General features: G+C 53.9%; 2 protein-coding genes across 2 annotated transcripts in view; both read right to left on the bottom strand.

The window, feature by feature from the left end:
- Positions 1-22,071, bottom strand: part of Timp2 (TIMP metallopeptidase inhibitor 2) — a 50,833-nt gene that overhangs the window by 15,112 nt on the left and 13,650 nt on the right. The window contains exon 2 of the mRNA XM_051181584.1: positions 1,473-1,573. Within this exon, the coding sequence (XP_051037541.1) occupies positions 1,473-1,573 (101 nt within the window). The remainder of the gene's footprint in view (positions 1-1,472; positions 1,574-22,071) is intronic.
- Cep295nl (CEP295 N-terminal like) lies at positions 13,135-21,906 on the bottom strand. The gene is made up of 2 exons (XM_051181502.1): positions 21,839-21,906; positions 13,135-14,985 (listed from the first exon to the last, which is right to left on the bottom strand). Exon 2 carries the CDS (start codon positions 14,838-14,840, stop codon positions 13,182-13,184), a length of 1,659 nt encoding a protein of 552 aa, XP_051037459.1. The 5' UTR covers positions 14,841-14,985; positions 21,839-21,906; the 3' UTR covers positions 13,135-13,181.

Genomic DNA, 22,071 nt, shown 5'->3' on the forward strand with positions numbered 1-22,071 from the left:
GTCTTTTTCTCACTTCCTCCTTCCTTGGAGATTTAAATACGTATCTTTATTTCTATTTCTGTTTGAGTCTGCCGTGTCTGCTACCATGTGCACGAGGTGCCCCCCGGAACCCAGGGACCCTCAAGCTGGAGCAGCAGGCGGTTGTGAGCTGCCTGGCGTGGGTGCTGGGACCCAAATCCTGGACGAGCAGCCAGTGCTCTTACCCACTGAGCCCTCAGGCTCCAGCCCCTCTCCAGGTCAAAATAGCTTTGGGGAGCTTAGTGCTCATCCTGTAGGAAGGAAGGTTGCCAGGGCAACAGTCTCCTTATGCATCTCAAATGACACCAAGGGGTCAGAGTCACTTCCTGGCATTCAACCCACCTGCTTCTCTGCCTCATAAAGAGACTTTGGTATTGAGAGGTCATTCATTCATTCATTCATTCATTCATTCATTCATTCAATTGAGGTGACACCTGTGATGAGGAAGTGCTCACTCCTCTGGCCTGTTGATGACATTTATCTTCAATTTTGGTAAGTAAGGGTGGCTACAACCGCTACTGTGAGACAGAGCTGTCCCGAACCCTGGAGGAGAGGGCTGTCTGTCTTTGAACACCAAGTTAGTAAACGGTCAAATGTCAGAGCAGGCATGCACAACCCTACCTAGTTTTGCAATGCCAGGGATCAAACTCAGGATTTCATGAGTGCTAGGCAAGCATGCTATCAATTGGGTCTCACCTCCAGCCTGTCCCTTAACATCTGTCTCTCTCTCTCCTCTCTGTTTCTGTCTCTGTCTCTCTCTCCCTCTCTCCTCTCTGTCTGTCTCTCTCTCCCTCCCTCCCTCCCTCTCTCTCTCCCTCTCTCCTCTCTGTTTCTGTTTCTCTCCCTCCCTCTCTCTCTCTCTTCCTCTCCTCTCTCTCTCTCTCTCTCTCTCTCTCTCTCTCTCTCTCTCTCTCTCTCTCTCTCTCTCTCGCTCTCTCGCTGATTTCCTCCCATTTGTCCCTGACATGGAAAGTACTCTGAAAACGCTAGCAGCCGCCACCAGGGCCACGGCCGCGGCCATGTGCGGTCCTCACACCACACCCTTGTCCCCTAGCGGCTACCTTCTCAGTAAATGGCCCATCACAGCCAGGGAGCTGCCCCTCAGTACAACTGACTGTGAGACTCATCCTCGTACGACATGCCACTCACAGGTTTATCACCCAGTAAAGTCAAGCTAGCCTGTCTGGAATCAGGGTGACTCGGTGGTTTAATTGAGAATGGGTCCGTGGGGTCAGATATGCAAAGGCTTGGTCCCCCAATAGGTGGGACTTCGTGGGAAAGGTTGGAGGTGTGGCTTTGTTAAAAGAGGTCTGTCACTGGGGGTGGCCCGTGCTAGGCCCAATGTGTCTGTCACTCCATCTGTCAGTGGCTGTCAGCCACTGCTCCAGCACCATGCCTGTCCGCTTCCCACCATGACGGCCCACCCCTGCTTCCCCCACCAGGCCAGGGGCTACCTTTATCTGCTTGATCTCATACTGAATCCTCTTGATGGGGTTGCCGTAGATGTCGTTCCCGGAATCCACCTCCTTCTCGCTCACTGCTTTGGCCCTGATCACTGCAAAATACAGAGACACAGATGAGGAGAGCCCTGGAGGGCTCGGCAGCCCAGGGGAGGAAGGCGTCCCTCCCTAGGGGACAGACTAGGGGAGTGGGCCTATTGCCCACCTGCTGTAACCGGAGGGGCCCGGGGAGTTTGATTGGCACAAGGAAGGAGAGGAGGAGGCTCTGAAGCGTCTTGTCCCAGGCTGGCCAGCAACAGGGTTTTGTTGTGGCCTGGATGCGGTTCAATTGGTCCAGTGCTTGACTAATATGCAGAGAGACCTGTGTGTTCAGTCTCACCCAGCACCATGTAAGAGCTGGCACAGGTACACACACCTTTAACCCCAGCCCTTAGAATCAGGAGGGTCGGAACTTCAAGGACAGCCTGGGCTACGGAACCCTGTTTCACCAGCTGGTCTCAGTATGTGTGGTGGGGGACACCACTCAGGTGGATCTCTGAGTTCGAAGCCAGGCTGGTCTAAGAGTGAGTGACTTTCAGGACACCCACAGCCTCACAGAGAAACCCTGTCTCAAAAAACAAAGCAACCACCACAAGCCTGGCTCCAAAGACAAAGTCAAAAGCCAAAAAGCTGGGTGTGATGACGCACATCTGTAACTCCAGCACTGGGAGCAGAGGGAGGCGGGTCCCTGTGAGTTCAAGGCCAGCCTGGTCTACATTGTGAATTCCAGGTCAGCATGGGCTAGAAAGTGAGACCCAAACAAAACAACCCAAACCAACCTATCCCAAATGAATGGTTTGCTGACTAGGGCCCCAGGTGGGCCTGTGCAGCGGCAGCAGGCTACGGCCAGGGGTCAGGTTCTTCCTACCCATTGCTGACTAGAGAAAAGGTAAACAGAATACAGCGTGCAGCCCTGCTCCTGCAGGTAGGACTGGTGGAGAGCCTGTGAGGTGACTCTGACATTCCAGCACCTCCTCCTCAAACAGGCTTTGGGGGCTGGAGCAGATGGGCAGCCATCCACCATAAAGGAGCCTGGTTATTCAGATTTGTGGTCTTCGCTGGGGGTTCCCGTGGACTGCTCAGAGCAGAGCACCGGCCTCGCATCCAAGAGGGCCAGAGTTCCCTCCCTAGAAGTTTCCATGTGAGATGTCCTACGGGACATTCATGTGAAGGTCAGAGTATCATGTGAAGATCGTGTACCATTTCTCAGGCGCCATCTGCCTTGGTAGTTTTTGTTTGTTTGTTTTTCCATTTTTACTTATTGGGGGTGGGCAGGGTTTGCGAGCTACCTGATATAGCCAACAAGTCAAAGTCAGAGGACAACTGTGGGCGTCGAGTTTCTCCACCGCGTGTGTTGCCAGGGATGGAACTCAGGTGGGCAGGCTCATCCTGGCAATGAATCTCCACTTTATTTATTGAAAGAAGGTCTCTCATTGGCCTTGAGCTGACGGGTGGCTTGCCAGCAAGCCTCTTTGTTCAACTGTGTCTTCCTTCCCAGTGCTGGGATTATAAACGCTGGCCACCACCCATGGCTCTGTGGGACATTCTTTACAGTAACATGTATTCTGTGAGGAATGTGACAGACGCTAAGCAGGCTACGGATCTGGTCAGTAAGGCTAGTGCGGCTCTCAAACCTCAGACGCAGACGGTAAGGAAGCAGGCCAATGTAGAAGTGTATCCAGGACAACAAACAAAAGAAGGGATGGGGAGGGATAGACCTGGAAAGTTCCAGAACGTTCTGGAGCCTGGTGGTGCCTAACATGGGTTTTCTATTAGGAACTAAGTCCCTGGAAGCCCTACCGTGAAGCTCAGCAGACCCTTCCACGGGCAGGCCCCTCCTTTCTTCACTTGGAGGTCATTAGATGGGTCAGGGTCTGTTTTGATGGCTTTAAAAGCATTGCCCTTTAAATGGCAGTAGCATAGGGTCACTCTGGGCACGCATTCTGTCACTGTGCACGTGAGCTAGACAGAGACAAGGGAGCAGACAGTGCCGGCTCATAGTCTCCAGCGGTCAGCTTGAGTCTTGGAAACTTCTGGCCAGGACCGTTTCCCACAGAGGCAGGGAGGTCCAGGCACGTGGAAGTGCCATCTGCTCCTCAGACCCCGGCAATGTACTCTGGATCCCTCCCCACGAGTCTCACACCGCAGCCCAGGCCCCACCCAGCTCCGAGGCCCATTTACTGAGTCACCACTGGCCTGGCCACAGGTTCCTGTTTCCCTGGCCTGGAGCAGGCCTCACTTCAAACAGCTACAACCTGGTAAAAGCTACCTGTCAGGCCACTCCAGAACAGAGGGCTCTTCTCCTGGCCTTCCCCATAAACATTTCTTGCAAAATGCTTTCACTTAAAATTTGAGCCAGGAGTGGTGGTGCACATCTTTAATCCAAGCACTGGGGAGGCAGAGGCAGTAGGAGCTCTGAGTTTGAGACCAGCCTGGGCTACAGAGAGAGCCAGGGCTACTCCTGCAAGCCCACCTGTCCCTTATCCTTTCCTAACCCATCCTGCTCCCTGTCCCCCACAAGCTGGGATACATTTCTGCCCGAAATGTCAGCCCCAGGTCCCTGACTGGAGAACTTCATTCAGCCTTGCGAAACAGCCCCCTTCCTGTTTCCTTCCTGTTGCTCATCACTCACACGCTCTGTGGGAAATGTCTGTCCACCTGTCTGCCGAGAGGTCGCGCCAGGTAGAGGCCGTGCTACAGGAGAGCTGGGGCTCAGAAAGCAGCTGCCGGATGGAACTGGGCTGACCGTGAGAACCCTGGGTTGGCAGCGCAGGCATGCCGATCTTGGTCCCTCCCGTGTAGTCTATACGGCTATCATTGCAATGTCTATACAAATGTAAGCATGCCAGGTAAACAGTGCCATGTGTTTGTTCTCTGAATAGCACCGTCACCTGCTCAGAAACAAGAGGGGACAGAGGATCCATCTCCCTCTACCGCCTAGAGAACTTGCTAGCCTTGCTTCTTAGTGGCCCTCCGTACTGCACAATGCTAACACCCCGATGTGTTCGTTAAGGGCTGGGACTACAGCTCAGTTGGTGGTGGGGGGCAGCCACAAAGTCCTTAGCTTAAGTCCCAACACATACAACTGGGCATGGCACACGTTTGGGAACTCAGCATTCCCTTGAACTATTATGGAGTTTGGGGCTAGCCCGAGCTACTTGAGACCATGTCCCTACACAAAACAGCGAAAAGTTCAATAAAATCAGCCGCCCACCCGGCAATCGGAAAATAAGCCCAGCTACTTCCAAATTCCCTCCCATGGCACCGAGGACCCAATACTGTCGTCTTATGGAAGCCCCCAAGTTCCCACACACACATCTATCTATGCCAAAAGGCTGGGAAGCAATTGGGTGAGAATGTGTGTCAAAGGTGTGGTCATCGGCGAGCACTTGAGTGCACATCAGGCAGATGTCACCACACAGTGTCATAAGGTGATGGGGAAGGTTAGCGAGGCCCTGGGAGGGGGCGCCCAGTGCAAGGCACACATCATGGAAGAGCGAACGGGCCAGATTTCTCCGCTCCTGCATGACAAGGATCCCGAGAGCCAGCCCTGGGCTGGTGACCTCAGGGCTGGGGGCCATATGCTTTCTTTTTGGAAATTTTCAGGAGAGAAGAGATAGTGGTTTTCAGGCTAGAAAGTTAACTAGGGGGAAGTATTCCTTACAGGGAAGGTCAGGGATGTTTCTAGGAGTGGGGGAGGGGCAGGGTGGTAGAATCTCCATTGACAACCAGGCTGCTTCTGGCCCTCACAGGGGCCCAGGCTACAGATCCTTTAGAGCAGAAGCCTGGATGGCTTCCTCTCTGCTAGATGGGGCTATCACTGATGGCTGCAGCAGATACCTGTCTTAGCTGTAGTTGTCACCTAGTGATCAGCGGGTGATGGGGAATGGGGAGGGAGGTCTTGCCAGCAAAAGCTTCCACATGAGGGGCAGGCCTTAGAGGGAGTCTAATCTCGGCAAGCAAGCAGACAGATGGACAGGAAATCCCAGGTGGGAGACAGGAAAGGAGAGGAACTAAAGAATTCTCTGGAAGCATAACCCCCACACAGCAATGGTCATCACTGTGACCTCTGGGGTGACCATGAAGGCTACAGAGGAAAATAGGCCGTATCACAGAACGGATAGCCTCCCTTTGCCCCAGACCACCCCAAGGACAGGGAAATCCACACTCAGAGAATTTGGGATGAACTAGAAGCAAGGCATGACTGGACACTTACATGCTAGGCTGGGGGCAGACACCAGGGTAGGGCCCGCCACATTGGGCACTGCCCCCACCCCCACCTATCCACACGGCGGCAGGGTAACACACACACACACTCACGCACATACACACTCACACACTCACACACACTCACACACGCACACTCACACACACTCATGCTCACACTCACACACTCACGCGCGCACACTCACACTCACACACTCACACTCACGCACACACACTCACACTCACACACACTCACACATGCACACACTCACACGTGCGCGCACACACTCACACACTCACATGCACACACTCACACACCCACACACTCACACACGCGTGCACACACTCACACACACGCTCACACACGCACACACACACTCACACACGCACGCACACTCACACACACACTCACATGCGCGCATGCGCACGCGCTGCTCAAAATTTGCGTTTTCCTCCTTTTGCTCACCCAACATCTGGCTTTGCCATCAAGAGTGCTACACTGGCTGATGAATCCACCGCTACTGGAATGCACAAGCCTTGAATTTAATTCAAAGCACACACAACCGCAGGGCCCCTACCCCCACCCCTCCGAGTGAGGACACCACATGATGTCACTTCCCCCTAGAGGAGCCTGCAAAAACAATCCCAGTGAGCCCAGCCACAAAGGGATGGAAGAGAGCTAGGTGGGTGGAAAGTCAAGGGTGCTGAGGATGAGCCAAAGATGACGGGCAGTGTTTGGGCCTTGAGAGGCACAACTGCCCAGGGACGCCAACAGAAGCTAGGCTGTCCTGCTATTACCCTAAGAGGGAACTTTCTAGAAACCCTGATGCCATGGCCACGGGTAAGGGAAGCTGGAGGATCCAACACACTCCACAGATCCCAACCACAGCAAGCACACCCATGGGAGCTCCTGTCTGTCCCCTGGCTCACCAGCACATGACCCACTGAGTCCTAAATACATGCTCATAAATCTAACAATTGTGTGTGTGTGGACAGAGGGAGAGGAGGAGGAGGGAAGGAGGAGAGGGCAGGAGAGGAGAGAGAGGAGAGAGGGGAGAGGGAGGGAGATCCACCCGCTTCTGCCTCCCAAGTGCTGGGATTAAATGTGTGCCTCACCACACCCAGCTCACCAACAAGGTTTTAATTTAATGGTATCCATAGTAACATCGTGGAAGTTTCTTGAGAATGTAAACACGAACCATGCCCATAGTCCACGGGTCATAACCTGAAGGACAGCTGCCTTGTTGTGGGCCAGCTGCTCATAGGACAATGCCACATGCCAAATGAATATTAATATACTACGGATGGATTCCACGTAGTTTCTTCTCTGAGGTGTGAACACAGTTGAGCCTAAAGGTGTCAACGCCTATTTTCTGAGGCTGTAAAATTTTTCTCAGAGGGTCACAACCAGGCCACCATGCCCTTCAGGGTTGTGCTGTGACCTGGGGGTAGCAAGATCCTAGAGAAAACATGGAAAGTTAATTTGGGGTGGTTCCTCCCTCTTGGAGCTTGGAGCTAGGGATTGGAGCCTTTGCCAAGACACTGTCAGCACCAATCGCCAAGGGTTGGGACCACTCTGATGCTGCGGCCTGATTGGGGTCAACCAAAGAGAGTTACACTGCTTTAAGGCTATGAGCATCAAGGCGGGAGCCCCCATAGAAAGACCTCCCCTATCTCTAGACGCACACGCAGTAATTCAGGCCTAGTTGTAAATGCCCTCCTAAGGTTATCTGCTCCATTTCTTTCTCCCATGGCAGAGTTACATGCCAATCACTTTGAGAATTATAAAAGAAGCATCATTCTCTCCCAGAATAACCCTAACCTGCAGGGCTCCGGTGTCTTTTTCCAGTCTGGTGTGTGTGTGTATGGGGGTATAAGCTCTCTTTACTAAGCTCCCCAGAAAACAGCATGCCTTGTCATTTACACCATCAACTCAGCTAGCGAAGTTTCAATTCCATCCATTCCAACTAGACCCTGTGGTTCCAGTGGGGTCAGTTCCTTGTCCCTTTAGAGTGTCAGCTAACACCCACAGCCAGCAAATACGACCTACCTTAGGAGGAGGTGTGCCCCACGCTGCCCCAATCCTACACCCTCAGCTGGGGACATTAAGGCCAGCTACTCAGGACAGCTGCCACCACATGGTTGCATCGTCCAGGATGCTGTCCTTGAAGAGCTGTGAAACCTGAGTGCGGCTGTGGAGGGCAGGGCAAAGACTTGGATGAACCTCCTCGTTCCTTAGAACCGGCTGCAGGCACCGCCGGATGGTGATGGTGATCTAGCCCTGGGGCACTAAGACTTGCTCTGGCTCCCAAGCCTGAGGCCACACCTTAGCATGGGGGGAGGGGGGTACACAGACATGTGTGAGCAGCCAGATGTCCCAAAGAACCAAAGGCAGGTTTGGTGCCCACAAGTGCTCAGGTACCAAGGACACCAGCTCTACCTTCTGCCTCCGGCCTCATGGTGCTCACCCTTCCCTCTGCAGATGGGTGAGGTCATCCACTGAGCTCAGCCCCGCCTGCCTCGTCCCCTCCGTGCCCAGCCACTGTGGGTTAGTGAAAAAGACCCGGCTCCAAATCCCTTTTCCCTTATTTCCCTAAAAGGAAAGGAGGTGGGGTGGGGTGGGGTGGGGGTGTTGCCATTCAGTAAATTAAAAACAGCCCCGTGCTGGTGAGCAGGATTCGGCATGGTCCCCCCCCCATCAGCAGCTGAGACCAGCCCCTGCCACAGGAACTCCCACATCTCATCATCCATCCCCTCACAGGCAGCAAACACGGTCCTGGCCTTGGGTCGGGGCTGAGCCTACTCAGGATGAGGTCAAGACCTGCTCATCTATAACAACTCAGGCCAAGGCGAGCACATGGGTGTGGCTGAGGCAGAGGGGGGGATGGGATTGCAAGGCTATGACAGGGGACTGCAGGGCGGTCAGCTCTAGGCCACACACACCACCCATGGGCCGGTGCCTGGGAATGTGCCAGGCCTGCCTAGCAGCAGGCTCCCTGCCCACCGCTCAGATTCTAGTATGCTAGCAGGCACAGGAGGGCGGCTGTCCGCTAGATGCCCGTCTCCATGGAGACCAGCTTTCCCATCTCCATTTCCTGCCCATTGCTTTGGCTCTTCTTGGGGAGGGTGATGGCATGTCTATGAGTGAGCAGGAGGAGGTTCTTGGTCCAGCCCTCCAGCTGCCTCCTGCTGATGGGACCAAGCCCTCACCCTGCCACCCTTCCTTTCCAGCTGTGGACCAGCAGGATCTCATGCCAGGGCCTTAAGCTCAGCCCGTCCCGTTCACGTGCTGCTGAGTCATTTGAAAAAAATGCTTCCCACTCCTGGGAGGGCTCGCTGAGAACAGGGTGGCCTTGTGGAGGGGCTGCTGATCGGCAATTTCTCCGCCAAGGAGCCAGGGGCCGAGAGAAAGCTCGGCTCAGCTCTGTAAATACCAAACCGGGCTAAGTTGGGCAGCAGCCTGGCAGGGTTGGAGGCAAAGGAAGCCTAGAGAAATCTCTGGAGCACTCTGCCAACCCATTAGCCATCTCCATGCAGACCCGAGGAAGGGGCTGGGGGGGACATGACGGTTGAGGCGAATCAGGATCCTTTCCACTAGGCGGGTACTGCTGCAGAGTGTCAGGAGCGTCTTTCTTCATCCACTGGTCTCCAGGAGCAACCCTAAGGTGACTGGGCCTTTGGCCCGGGGCCTCAGTGTTCAGCCCTGTCCATGAATGGGTCACTAAGGTATGGGGCTGTGAGCAGAGTCACCAACCATGTCTGAAGGGAGACAGCAGGACACGGATTCCTCCCTTCATCCCCTCATTAGTCCAGGCCTCCCCACCCTCACCATGCCATGGAGTATGGAGAACATTCAGGACAGTTCTCAAGTCTCCAGCCAGATGGTTTGAGGCCTGTAGCATGCCCAACCTGGCTCCTCTGGAGACTGACTGGAAGCCAGACCCTGTCTGGTCTCAGAGGTCTGAACTGACCTCGTGTCCTGTTCTGCTTGGTGGAGGGACAAGGCCCTACCCCACCCCCAACTCCACACCCCTTTCCCAAACCCATCTCCTCACAGATATGGCGTTCTGGGCGCTGCCTGTGCACGAGGTTAGGAGGGGAGAGGTGGCTGACCCAGTCGTGGCTCAATGGGATCATCGTGGTCACAGCTGACCGGTTCTGCCAGCGACGTCGAGAGCAGGCGGGCAAGAGGACTCACTACGCCTGCATCTCTCACCTGCTGGACACTCTGGGCATGCCCCAGCCTGTGCACGCAAGCGGTGCCTGTCCGCCACTTGGTCAGCCCCGGATTTGAGTCCATGTCGTTTAGAGAAGATGCATGGGGTAGACACACAGGAAGTAACCTGATGACCAGGACTGATAAATTCAGTCCACGGCGGGAATAAAGATCCAGCACACCCCTCCCCACCCCCCACGTGTGAGTACAGAGACACAAAGCTAGGGAGAAGCTCTAGGGGTTCAGTGCTCTGGGGAGGTTTATGGCAAGAGCCTGGGTTCTCCCGTTTCCAGGCTGAAGCTGCATACACCTTTCAGCGGTGCTGTGCCCCACCCCATCTCAGCCAATGGAGGCCAGGCCAGGCAGCTTATAGGACTGGAGTGTGAATTTGGACCACGCCCCCACCCCAGCCAGTATGGCTGTCTATGTGAACTAATGCTTCAGGAAGGATTTGAGGGTACCACAGGAGCCCAAAGTGTCCCCCTCTGAATACTCGTGTCAAGAACGAGGGAGCTGGTGACAGAGATGGCTGGAAGTTGGGCATGAGTGGAGGAGACAGTGTCAAGGTTGGTCCCCTTGCCTGGTACCTAGAGTGGCAGAGCCTTCCTACGGTGCGCTGGCCTCCCTGTGGAGGCTGATGGGTGAGAAGGGCGGAGGGCCTGGGGAGGCTCCAGCTTGCACCCAAGGAGTTTTGCGTCACCACTCAGATGTCTCAACGCGATGGAAACAGTGAAAACGTGGTCTACCCAGACTCCGCAACCTCTGAGGATGAGGTGGGAGGCAGCCATGGCACTTCCTTAGGGAATCATTGGGAAATTGTATTTTTAAGGGGCAAGGAGATCCTAGTGGCTGGAGTTACCGCCCCCATCCCTGGTCTGGGTCAAGGCTAGCCCATCCCCCTTTAGCCTTCTATAAGATGGGCAGAGGGCAGGGCATCTTCTCATGCTTGCTGCCAAGGGACAGTGTAGTGTTGCTGCCCGGGCAGAGATGAGTCACCTTCCACCATGTCTCAACACCCATCGCTACACCTACTTTTAGCTCAGTGTAGCCAGGAAGGAGCGACTCCTAACTCAGAGCACGGGCCACAAATACCATCTTTGTAAATGGAAACAAAAACAATTTGCTCCGGGAAGATGTGTCTGCTCATTGGGCCGCAGCTTCCAACGAAGTTGGGAGGCTCAGTCGTGCAATGCAAAGTCCGGTTGTGACCGCAGATTTAAGCCAATGGGATGCCACAACAGCTGCTCTACTCTTCGGGACAGGGGTGATGCTGCAAGGTGTCCGTGCAACACTGGGCATCAACTGATAAATCAGGCCCCGGGTGAGAACAAGGTGTGATGACTCGGAAGCAAAGGGCAAATCTCAACCCCCTGTGGGAAGCTATTAGAGTCCAGGCAAACGAGCAGTGTGGTAGAAGGCAGGTTCAGCTTCCTCGGAACCCCACACAGGGCCAGTGTCTCACATCTTGGAGGCCTAGCCCCTGGCCAACACTTATCACACAAGCTACCCTTGCTTGTGTTTCCTACTAGCCAAAAGTTGCATGGCCCTCATGTGCCGTTCACTGCTTAGCTCCCGGGACAGAGCTGGGTCAGGGTCAGGGTCAGGGTCAGGATCAGGATCAGGGTCAGGGACAGAGTTTGGTACTCCGTATAAATGAAAAAGTACCAGGAGATCAGATGGATCTCTTCCAGGAGAGATGGTGCAAACGGGAAGCAAAGGGGAGGCAAACTGAGCCCTCCTACCTACGCCCCAGCTGCACGTTTTCGTTCGCAGCTTCCAAAAGCGTTTTAAACAGGAGCTGGTGCCAGAGCTGGGGTTGGACTATGAAAGCACTGCTCAGCATCAGACCTGATCCAAAGGCACTGGCTGCACAGCTCTCCTTTCCAAAAGGGGCACAAACGCAGCCGGGACCCTGGAAGGCAGGCTCTGAAAGCCCACAAAGATATACCACGGTGAGCAGAGGCTCTGTACTAGTGGCTGAGCATCAGGAGCCAGGCTAAGACCACAGCAGACACGAGGAACTTCTACCCCACGGAAAACCACCCGCGACTGACCGTGTTCAACACACGTGTTGAAGGGTTCAGCAGGTGCATGTCTGAGGACGACACACGAGCTTTTTAAGAAACCCAACACATGGCAGAGGGTCTGCTTTTAGCTCCTCTCCTTGCACCCAGGTCATGGATTTGGCTGATACACTCAGGGCTGTTGTTCATATTACCTACAAAACACATAGGAGATAAATGCGGCCATTTGCGGACCAACATTCCCAATGTGTCACCATCAAATATGATCACTCAAGGTATCTGGAAGAAGGCCATGAAAGGAAGATGGGAGGAGGAAGGGAAGAAATGAGAAGATCCCCAGAAACTAACAAGGAGCCACAGACGGCAGCCACCACCTTAGTCTCCTAGTACTTGGCCACGCCCACTCATGACTACAAGTTCTGTGGCAGACACCACCCCCACTCCCACTCCATCAATGCCCCAGCTGTAGTGTTGGGGACTGAACCTAAGGCCCTTATGCATCCTCCTCAACCCTGTTCTAAGCTGAGCCCCTCCACAGCTTGGTTTGGGGTTGAAAAAGCAGAGCTGAGCAGTGGCCAGGGGCTGCCTGGCAACATTCGCCTTCTAGGCTCTGCAGAGAAAAGTATGTTGGTCACTGCCTACCCGGCCTGTGCTCCCCACAGCCAGGTGGCTGCTGGCTCCTAAGGAGCAAGAAACTGAACACCCAGGTGTCCTCCTCCCACCTCCACCCACAAGCACTGGCCCCATCATCCCTGGGAGGTGGAAGGACCCAGCTGGGCTGGACTAGCTTGCCTCCCAGTCATAAAGGTTCTAAGAATGCGTATATTGTGAAACAATGTTGGCTTTGTCATTGTGTGTGCCCTGCCTTCTAAAGGAGAGAGGTTTTAGCTAACGGCTCTGACATTGTCTCAGCCAAAGGCCAAGCAAGCAATGATGTATCTCTTGAAACTGTGCCCGGCTGACCCTGAATGCCTCTGCAAGCCCAGGGTTTGGGTAAACCATCTGAAGTGCAGATTTTACCTGGGGTTTCCATTAAGTGCCCACAGCCCATAAAAGCAGACTCCGGCTGCAGAACATGAGCTGGACCCCCCTCTCTGGACCCCACCAAGGCTTCTGCTTCTGCAGGAAGGAGTTTGCCAAGATGGCAAACAAAAGAGATGCAGACACGGCGCAGGCAAAGCAGCCATCAGGGATGTATTGATCTCGGGTAGTCTGCCTTTAAAACGTTTTCTGAAACTCTTGCAAGCGTTTCCTGGCTTTTTCCAAAAACTGCTTGTGTAACTTGTTTTGCTCTAAAATCTGCTGCTGAAGGTCACGGATCATCTGGCTCTGTTTGTCCTCGTCGAGGAGGCTGTTATCCAGGGAGGTGTTTTTGTCAGGGGTTGGGGCCCGGACCCCAGTGGAATAAGATTTGAGGATGGCCAAACGCATCCTCCTGCGTTCCCTGCGTTCTTCCTCTAGCTCGGCCTTGTAATGGATTTCCAAGCTCATGTTGGGGTGTTCTGTCAGCTCCAACAACGTCTTTTGCCTTCTCTGCTCCAACTCTGCCTTTTGCTTTTGCCTCAAAGCCATCCAGCTTGCGACAGAGCCTGCCTGATTCTCCAGGTAAGGCCTAAGGCTTTCTTCCTGCACCGTGGCTGACTTGGGTGGCTCCTGTACTGACTCTGGGCTTTCTGAGAATGAATTGTCTTGTTCGCTAGATGTTCCTGCCTCAGGAACAGGCGCCAGGCTCTCACTCTTTAGATGCTTTGCCATCTGTTGGTACCTGGGGTACTCAGCCTCACTTAGCAGCAACTGTTTCAGATTGGTTTTGGACCACATTTCAGGGGCCTCCCTGTCTGATGGGCTCCCAGGCTCCTCAGCAGTCGCTTCTGCCTCCTCCTCTCTCAGGATGTTGCTGCCCTCACCCTGAGTCTCTGAGCAGCTCTGCAGATCATCTGGATCGTGGTCCACCTTGAGCCGCTGTTCCAGGTGCAAATTCAGATGTTTCTTCAGCTTTCTGTTTGTGTTAAACAGTTCTTCGAAGGCGGACTCAATCTCTTTGTGCCACTGATTCTTATCGCTGTACTTGCAGGGCGCCCCCTGGGATGTGGCCTCCTGTATGAGGGTGGAGCTGAGGGGCGATGATGGCTTTTCTAAGTCAGCTGTTTTGCCCTGCAGACTCTGGTCCCTGGAGCTCTGATTTACGCTCTGAGCAAACCCTGAAGCCCCCCTTCTCATTGGTCGCCGCCCTTCCCGGGATATTCCCTTCGGGACTTCCTCCACCCACTCAGTTTCGCCAGCACCTGCTAAGAGTGGGTTGAGCTTTGCCGTCAGGTCTGGCCCTTTGCTCATCCGAGAGCCCAAGGGTTGGTAACCCCCGTTGCTCTTGCTCGAAGGTATCCGTTTCCCTTTACCCTTCTCGCTGGAGTTTGGGCCCCGGGCTTTGGTAGAACCCCGTCTTTCTGAGCACGTTGCTTTTTTCCGGGACCTGGGCTGTTGCCTGGGGTACTCTTCCCGGCGGCCCCTCTCCTCTCTAAAGGCTCTGTTTCTCTCCTTAGTCCTCAAGTGTTTTGCTGTGCCTCTCTGGTTGTGTTTGCCCAAGTTGATGTCGTTTCCCACGGCCCGCCCTGTTGCCTCATCCAACAGATGGGCTAAGTAGATGCGTTCCATGTCTCTGACCTGCTGCAGCCGGGCCTCCTGCCACTCTGCCTTCAACTCCTCAGCCAGGCGCTGCAGCTGCCGGGCTTTCCACTGCTGTAGAGAGACGTCGTCCTTGTCTCGGACTTGCATCAGTTCAGGCTTCTGCCTCAACACTAAGGCTTCCTCATCAAAAGTGGGGCTCAGCTCGCCCAACCGCTCCCCGTCTCTCTGCATTTCTGTGAGTTTTGCAGACATGCTTGAAAGCAAAAGTAGCTGTAGGCAAGGAGCGGAGGCTGCAGGAGTTGGAGCACCCGCAGAGACGACGAGAGAGTCACAGTAAACCTACAAGGCCAAGAGGGCACAGGCCACTCCGGACAGCTGGAGAAAAGCGTGCAAGGCCCTAGAGACAAGTGTACATGGGATTCTCAATGCAGGATACACACACACACAACCCACGCCCACCAAGTCTCCCCTCTGCCCTTGCCCTCCAGCTCCCATTCCCTGACTCTTGGCTTCTGGGCCGAACACCTTGGATAAGAGGCTGTGGGTACATCATAGAATATAGCTGCAGAGGACATCTGCAGTGTCTGGAGATGATTTTTATCATCACACCTGGAGGGAGGAGGTGCTACCAATCGGGCTGGGGCCAAGCCAGGGAGAGATGTCGTTACATCCTGAAAGGCACAGGATAGCCTCGTGACAAGAAAGGACAGCAGTCCTGTGAGTGAGGACCCTCTGCCCCAAGGGGAGGTTGGCAAAGGGGGCATTTGAGAACAAACCTGGGGAAGGAGGTGGGGGCTATGGCTGTGTGGACTAGCCTGGAATGAGAGAGCTGCTCATTTGCGAAGAGATGAAGGGGCAGGAAAGGGAGGAGCCTCAGGCAGGGTGTGTGCAGGGGCCTGTGTATAAGGATCCGTGCTCATACATCTGTGTTACACACCTGTATGCACAGGAGCAGGCGTGTGCATGAAGGGATATGTCGAGATATGCATGTTTGTTACTTGGGTCCAATGCAAGCCGAATGGAGGTGCAGGCTCATATATCTACATGCATGTCTTTGAGAAGAGGGGTATGTAGTGCAGGCATGTGTGTGTGGGGGTGATGCATGCTTGCTACATGGCTCAAATACAAACCAGAGAGGAGAAATGTATGTTATGTTGCATCACAATGCCCAGCTTGTCATCGTGAGGTTATCAGAGGACTGTTGAGTGTTCTGTGGCATCAGAAGCCCGTGCTTTGCCAGACCTTTCTAAGAAGTTGTGCTTCCCAAGGGGAAGAGTCCTGTGGCCTCTAGAACACTATGGTCTGCATGAACAGCCCCCGGCTTCCCTTCCTTTCAGTCCCCACAAAAGCAGGCTGACCAACTTAAGCCGATGTCTGTTACAGCAACCAGAAAACAGCCCCACATGTCCATTACAGATAATGGTTCAGGCCCATCTGAGCACTGGGCAGCCATCATGAAATGCTCCTTGTTTGAGGCAGGGATCTCCCTATATAGTCCAGGTTGGCCTGGAACTTATCTTCCTGTCCTCTCCACCCCCAACACCCTATCAAGTGCTAAGCTTACAGGCATGTACCACCACACACGACATAGACTACTTTTTTTTTTTTTTTTTTTTTTTTTTTTTGGTCTAGTAACCTTGGGAGGTAAAGAGCTGTTACCATCCATGGTTCACAGATGGTGAAACTGAGGCAGGGAGCAAGGAGAACCCTGAAGCCAGAGAGGCGAACAGGCCCTCTCTGACTGGGTAGATCACAAGGCCCTTGACCAGCCACCAGCCAGTTACACAATCAGTGCCATGGACTCATATGTCTTTGTGAGAGCTCCTTGCTCCAGACCAGGCAATTAAAAATGCTTTCTTAAGACAGCTGCTAATATCACACCCACCAGCCAGCCAAACACCATGGTGGCCAAAAGGAGAGAATGAGAGGAAGCCAGGGCTCTCAACTCAGGGACCAGTGTGGGGGGGGGGAAGAGTTTTCTCCTTTTTAACAAATGGCTAACAAATGGTACCCACACTCAAGGGAGAGGGACCCACACCTTTTCCTCGAATCGTATACAAAAACCAAGACCCAGTCGAGCCTGCATAGGCCTAATGTCTGGTCTAAAACTACAAATGTTTAGAAGAAAAACAAATGTGTGCATATATGTGTATGTGTGTGTGTGTATACACATACACATGTATATACACACACACATACATACATATATACGTGTATATATTCATATATATATTTATCCATGGCCCTAGCTGAGGTCAAGATGTCTTAGATGTAGCAGGAAAAACCAAGCAGTTAAAGAGACAGCTGACAGATGATACCACGAGGAGGAGAGCAGTGTGTCTTGAGGCATCTTCTGCCGATGCCAAGGTTTTCAAGATCACAGAGCCAGGAAGAGACTCTCGTCCACCACACTTAAATAGCACCGTAAGAAGGGCAACCTAACTGTAAAAGAGGCTGCAGCAAGACGGCTCTGCAGGTAAAAGAGCTGGATATGTAACCCTGGCAACGTGAGTTCAATCCCCGGGGTCCCGTGAAGAAGAAAGCGCCACGTGCTGGAAGTTGCCCCCTCACGTCTGCACGCGCACACGCTCCTTCATAGACACACAAAAATAACACTGTTAAACATTGCTAAAAGATACAAACAGAACTGGAGGACCTGGGTTCGGTTCCCGGCACTCAGGTTGGGGTTGCTCACAACAGTCTGTAACTTCAGCTCCAAGGATCTGACACCTCTGGCCTCCATGGGTCACGTTCACATCTCACCACATCACCCCTACTCTCCCCCAACCACCCTCTCCTGTCCCCCCACCACCCCCCACCCAACCCCCTTCCCACACTGCCCCATCCTGCTCCTGCCACAACATAATTAAAAATAACGTTATGAAAAAATGGCCAAGAGCCATCTGCACCAGAGAAAAGCAGGCTGTTACTGCTTCATGCCCTCGAGGGTGGCTACAATCAGGAATAGCCAGGGAAACTGGAACCCTGCACCCTGGTGTGTCAAATGGGGGCAAGGGACGTCACCCACGGTCTAGCAACTTCTCTAAGTCTGTCTCTCTAGGTCTGTTGAGTGACCTGGGATTACCACCCTTCAGCCAGGAGAAACGGAAGCTCAGAGGGGCTGAATAACAGATCCCAGAGCAGCTGGGTGTCAAAGTGCATGGCACACACACAGGGAATAGCCACAGGGGTGTCGCAATGGGTGGGGAGGGTCTGTGTAGCTGTGACTGTCTCTCAGATGGCACCAACCCCACCTAACATGTGAAGTCTGTTTCTGAGCCTGCAGCTGCTGGCTTCCATACTTCCTGACAGGTGACAACCACGGACACATGCCATGTCCCTGCCAATCAGAGGCATCACCAAGTCTCAGTCAGCATCCCTCATCCTCATGGAGAAATCTTTGGGATAAGCTAGCTCCACAGTTGAGGAATCCATGTCCCCACGACAACTGCCTTTCTGCTCCTTCCCGAGCCCCTCTCCCAGCCTATCTTGTGACCACAGGGCAGGGCTCCCCTTGGATTCATGGCTCCCCTTGCTGAGCCTGAGACCCGTTGCCCTCACCAACAAGTCCCCAGGTGTCATCCACAGCCACCAGCAGCACACTCCTGAGCCAAATGGGGCCAGCAGCAGGCTGCGTAGAAGAGAACCCAATGCCTTTGGGCAGTTGGGTAGAGGAATGCCCCAGGCCTGCCTCAATGAAATCAGGAACCAAAGTAATATAATGGGAAGCCACACGAGGGGCCGTAAGATGGGCTCACACCAGCCAGCCTGGTCCCCGTAGCAGGATACAGAATCCTGCAGCTGCCCTGTGTTCTCACTATGCAGAACTATGTTGCCCACACCATGTGGATGCCCGGGTCTGCCTACTCCACATCTACAAGAACAGCCACACGGTTAAATAGTGGCCACCAGGCCTTCTACTTGCTGGGGTTGTAACAATCCTGCCACACTTTCTACTTATAGCTACACAGCGGCCACAGAGCTAACCCCCACCCCCCACCCCCCCCCCACACACATTGTAGTTGACCATTAATATGACATGAACACTCACTAAATAGTGAACACAGCATATACCACTGCCTTCCTCAGACAGCGAGAGCTACTACCTCTCTAGGGGTGCCGGGGGACCCTGGAAGCATGTGCCCTTTTAGAGATGCTTACCCAGGCCAGGGGATACTTGTGAAGTCAGGGCCAAGTGGAAGGAGGTGGCTGGACTCAGCATCGATGATCACAAAGCCAGCTGGTCATAGAGTGGGATGACTTCACACATATCCCCTCATCTGTCTGGAGAGGCACCTTGGGGTAGCTGAGACTCAGAGAGGTTAAGTAACTTGCCAAAGGCCATCCAGCCCCGACCCAGCATGCATCAAGGTCTAAGCAGACAGACCCTGGCCCAGGTCCCTAACCGTCAGGAGCAGGAGTCAGAACTGGGAGCTACCTCTAAGATGCACATCAGCTCTGATGTGGGCTTTATTTGTTTCCCCGTTGCTGCTAAGGCCTGAGGCGAGCTTGTGCGTTTTCTGGGTGATTCTATGAGACACAACAGGGCCTCTGAGTTCATCAGATGTTCCGCCTGCTGTCTTTCAACAGGCTGCCTTGGCTCTCTCCCTCCCCCAAAGCAGGTAAGCCCTAGGGTTTCTTACAAGCGTTTCTGTGTCCCACCCACCTCTCTGCCTGCACCCTCCCCAACGATAGTACCCCTAGCCAGCCTACCCTGGCCCCTTCGTCCTGACCAGCAAGTTTCCAAATACCATCCGCAGCCAACAGGCTCTACCCTAGGGAGATGCTACCCCTGCTCACAGGGCACCCTAGGGAGATGCTACCCCTGCGTGCAGGGCAGTCGCAGGGTCAGGCCATGCTGCCCTGCCAGCTCCAGCCCCAGTGCCCACTGCTGCCCAGCACCTTAACTGTGCTCACGTGGGTTCTTCATGGGCTAGTCATGCCCTCACATTCTCCATCTGTATCAAACTCCCGCAACTCCCCTCCCTGGAACACCCTGCTCTCCAACAGCCTGCACACTCAGGACTCAGACACCAGCATTTTTGGGAAACGTACAGAGGCAGTTACAGATTAGTGACATCGGCTACAGGGGACATTTCTGTGTAGCTCAGTCTTGCAGTCTCATGCATGGAGTCTGGCACTTCTGTATCGCACGAGTGACTGGCACACAAAGCAACGCTGTGTCCTCTTCAGTCGTGGGACAACACAGAGGACCCTCAAGGGCTAAGACACACAGAACAGGACAGGGTTTTCTTAAACTAAGTGACCCCGGTGTAATGTGGGCTTAGTAATCAACTGTGTGTAGCTGCAGCATACCCTCAATGCTGGCTGAAACTTTCCCCTTACCTCTTGTTTTTTTTTTAATTTTTATTTTATGTGTGCTGCTATTCTGCATGTGTGTATGAAGATGGCAGATCCCGTGGAACTGGAGTTACAGATAGCCGTGAGCTAGGAGTTGGACCTGGGTCCTCTAGAAGATCAGCCAATGCTCCCAACTGCCAAGCCGTCTCTCCATGTGCCCATCCCTCCGCCTCTGTTACAGAAGCCCGGTGCCACAGGATCAAACATCCAGCAGTTGAATCTGACATTAAAGCAAACGATATAGGGGACCAGTGGTGTCGGCGACTCAAGCCTTTGACTCTAAGCGCACACACCCCAAAACACATCACCCATGGGGTGAAGACAGAGAATCAGCCGCCAGGCCCTTGTGTGGCTTTGTTGAGACTGGGTCTCACAACAGGCTAGTCTGTAACTTGTGATCCCCCTGCCTCCACATCTGCGGGGCTAGGTCTGTGATCTGGTGCCACCAGGCCCAGATCACAACATTTTTCAACGGATTGTATCCTAGTCAAACCTGACAGGACAAGATGCAACAGGGGTGCATCCAAATCTCACCAGAGTCAGCAATCAGAGTGTAGAGGCTTGGGATACCGAAGCATTGCCCATGGCTGGGAGCCACCAGCCACCCAAAGCACTGACTGGCATGATGTCTATCTGCAGTCAGAAGAAGAATCTAACTCTGTGCTGGGCAGCCTAGACAGACTGCAGCCCTGGACAGCCTAGACAGACTGCAGCCCTGGACAGCCTAGACAGACTGCAGCCCTGGACAGCCTAGACAGACTGACAGCCCTGGACAGCCTAGACAGACTGACAGCCCTGGACAGCCTAGACAGACGGCAGCCCTGGACGGCCTTAGACACAGAGGGAGAGGGAGACAACGTGGTGGCGGGGCCGCCGCGCCCTGTGCCTGCAGTAAGGATGCCCCAGCAGCAGCAGAGATGGCCTGTGTCACTGAGAACGGCACTTGGACCAAAGAGAGCTCAGCCAACGTCTAAGATAGAAAGCAATGGTCAAGGTATAGGAAGCCGAGGGGCAGATGTGAGTCAGTGACTTTGAAGGGATGAGAACCATCTGTGAATGGCCGCGTCACAAGGTCATAAGACAGTACCTAAAGGCACAAGGGGACTAGGGAGGTGGCTCGGTCAGTAACACTTCTGCTGTCTAAGCATGAGACCGGAGTGTGAGTCTCTGGACCCAAGTAAGGTAGCTGGGCAGAGCAGCCCATGCCTGCGACCAGTGCAGAGGAGACAGAGACCAGTATGTGGACTCCTTGGAACTCACAGGCCAGCCAGTGTATTCAAACCGGCGAGCTCCAGGTTCAGAGAGAGATCCTGTCTCAAAATAAATGGCGGAAAGCAAACTAGGAAGACGCCTGATGTGAACCTCTGGCACCTACAAAACCCAACAAACAAACCAAAGGCCCAATGACAGCCGGGCATGGTGGCACAAACAAACCAAATGCCGGGCATGGTGGCACACGCTTTTAATCCCAGCACTCTGGGAGGCAGAGACAGGAAGGATCGCCAGCCTGGTCTACACAGCGAGTGAGTTCCAGGACAGCCAAGGCTATGCAGAGAAACAGGAGCTGGGGATGGACAGCTGGACGAAATGTTGGAAGAGCAAGGGAGAACCAGGACGGAAAGACGGCCCTGGAAGGATCTGGAATGTTAGGAAAGCAGGGTAGAAGCAGGGGACACCAACAAAGATCTCAGAAGGACGATGACAACAGCCAGGGGCCTCGGCAGGCTGAAGGGTCTGTAGGAGCACAGGTGGAGTGCTATGTGCCTGAGGAAGGTCCCGATGCTACTGCCTCAGTCCCTATCTGTGAAGTGTGCGGTGGCAGCCTCTCCCAGCACCGCGAGGACCACCCAGACGCTCGGCCAGCCGTGTGCGGACAGGGTGCTACTTACTGTGTGTGTCTCCAGATGACTGAGCCAGACCACTGAGGACACATTACAGGGAGGCAGGAGTTGGTGGGTGAAAGGAAACAAATCTCCACAGGGCTGTCTTGAAATCATTGGGTAGGCAGTGAGACACCCATCACTGGAGGCATCCAAGCCAAGCCCAGGTGAAATAAACATCAGAAGTGTTTTTAACCCCATTTCTTTGAGTTCTAGCTTCTAGGATACAGACTGTTGCCTCA

This window comes from Phodopus roborovskii, unplaced genomic scaffold, assembly GCF_943737965.1.
Source record: "Phodopus roborovskii unplaced genomic scaffold, PHOROB, whole genome shotgun sequence".
NCBI classification, from domain to species: Eukaryota; Metazoa; Chordata; class Mammalia; order Rodentia; family Cricetidae; genus Phodopus; species Phodopus roborovskii.

Excerpts from the sequence above, each read along its gene's own strand:
- Cep295nl (XM_051181502.1), bottom strand. The coding sequence starts at position 14,840 with ATGTCTGCAAAACTCACAGAAATGCAGAGAGACGGGGAGCGGTTGGGC.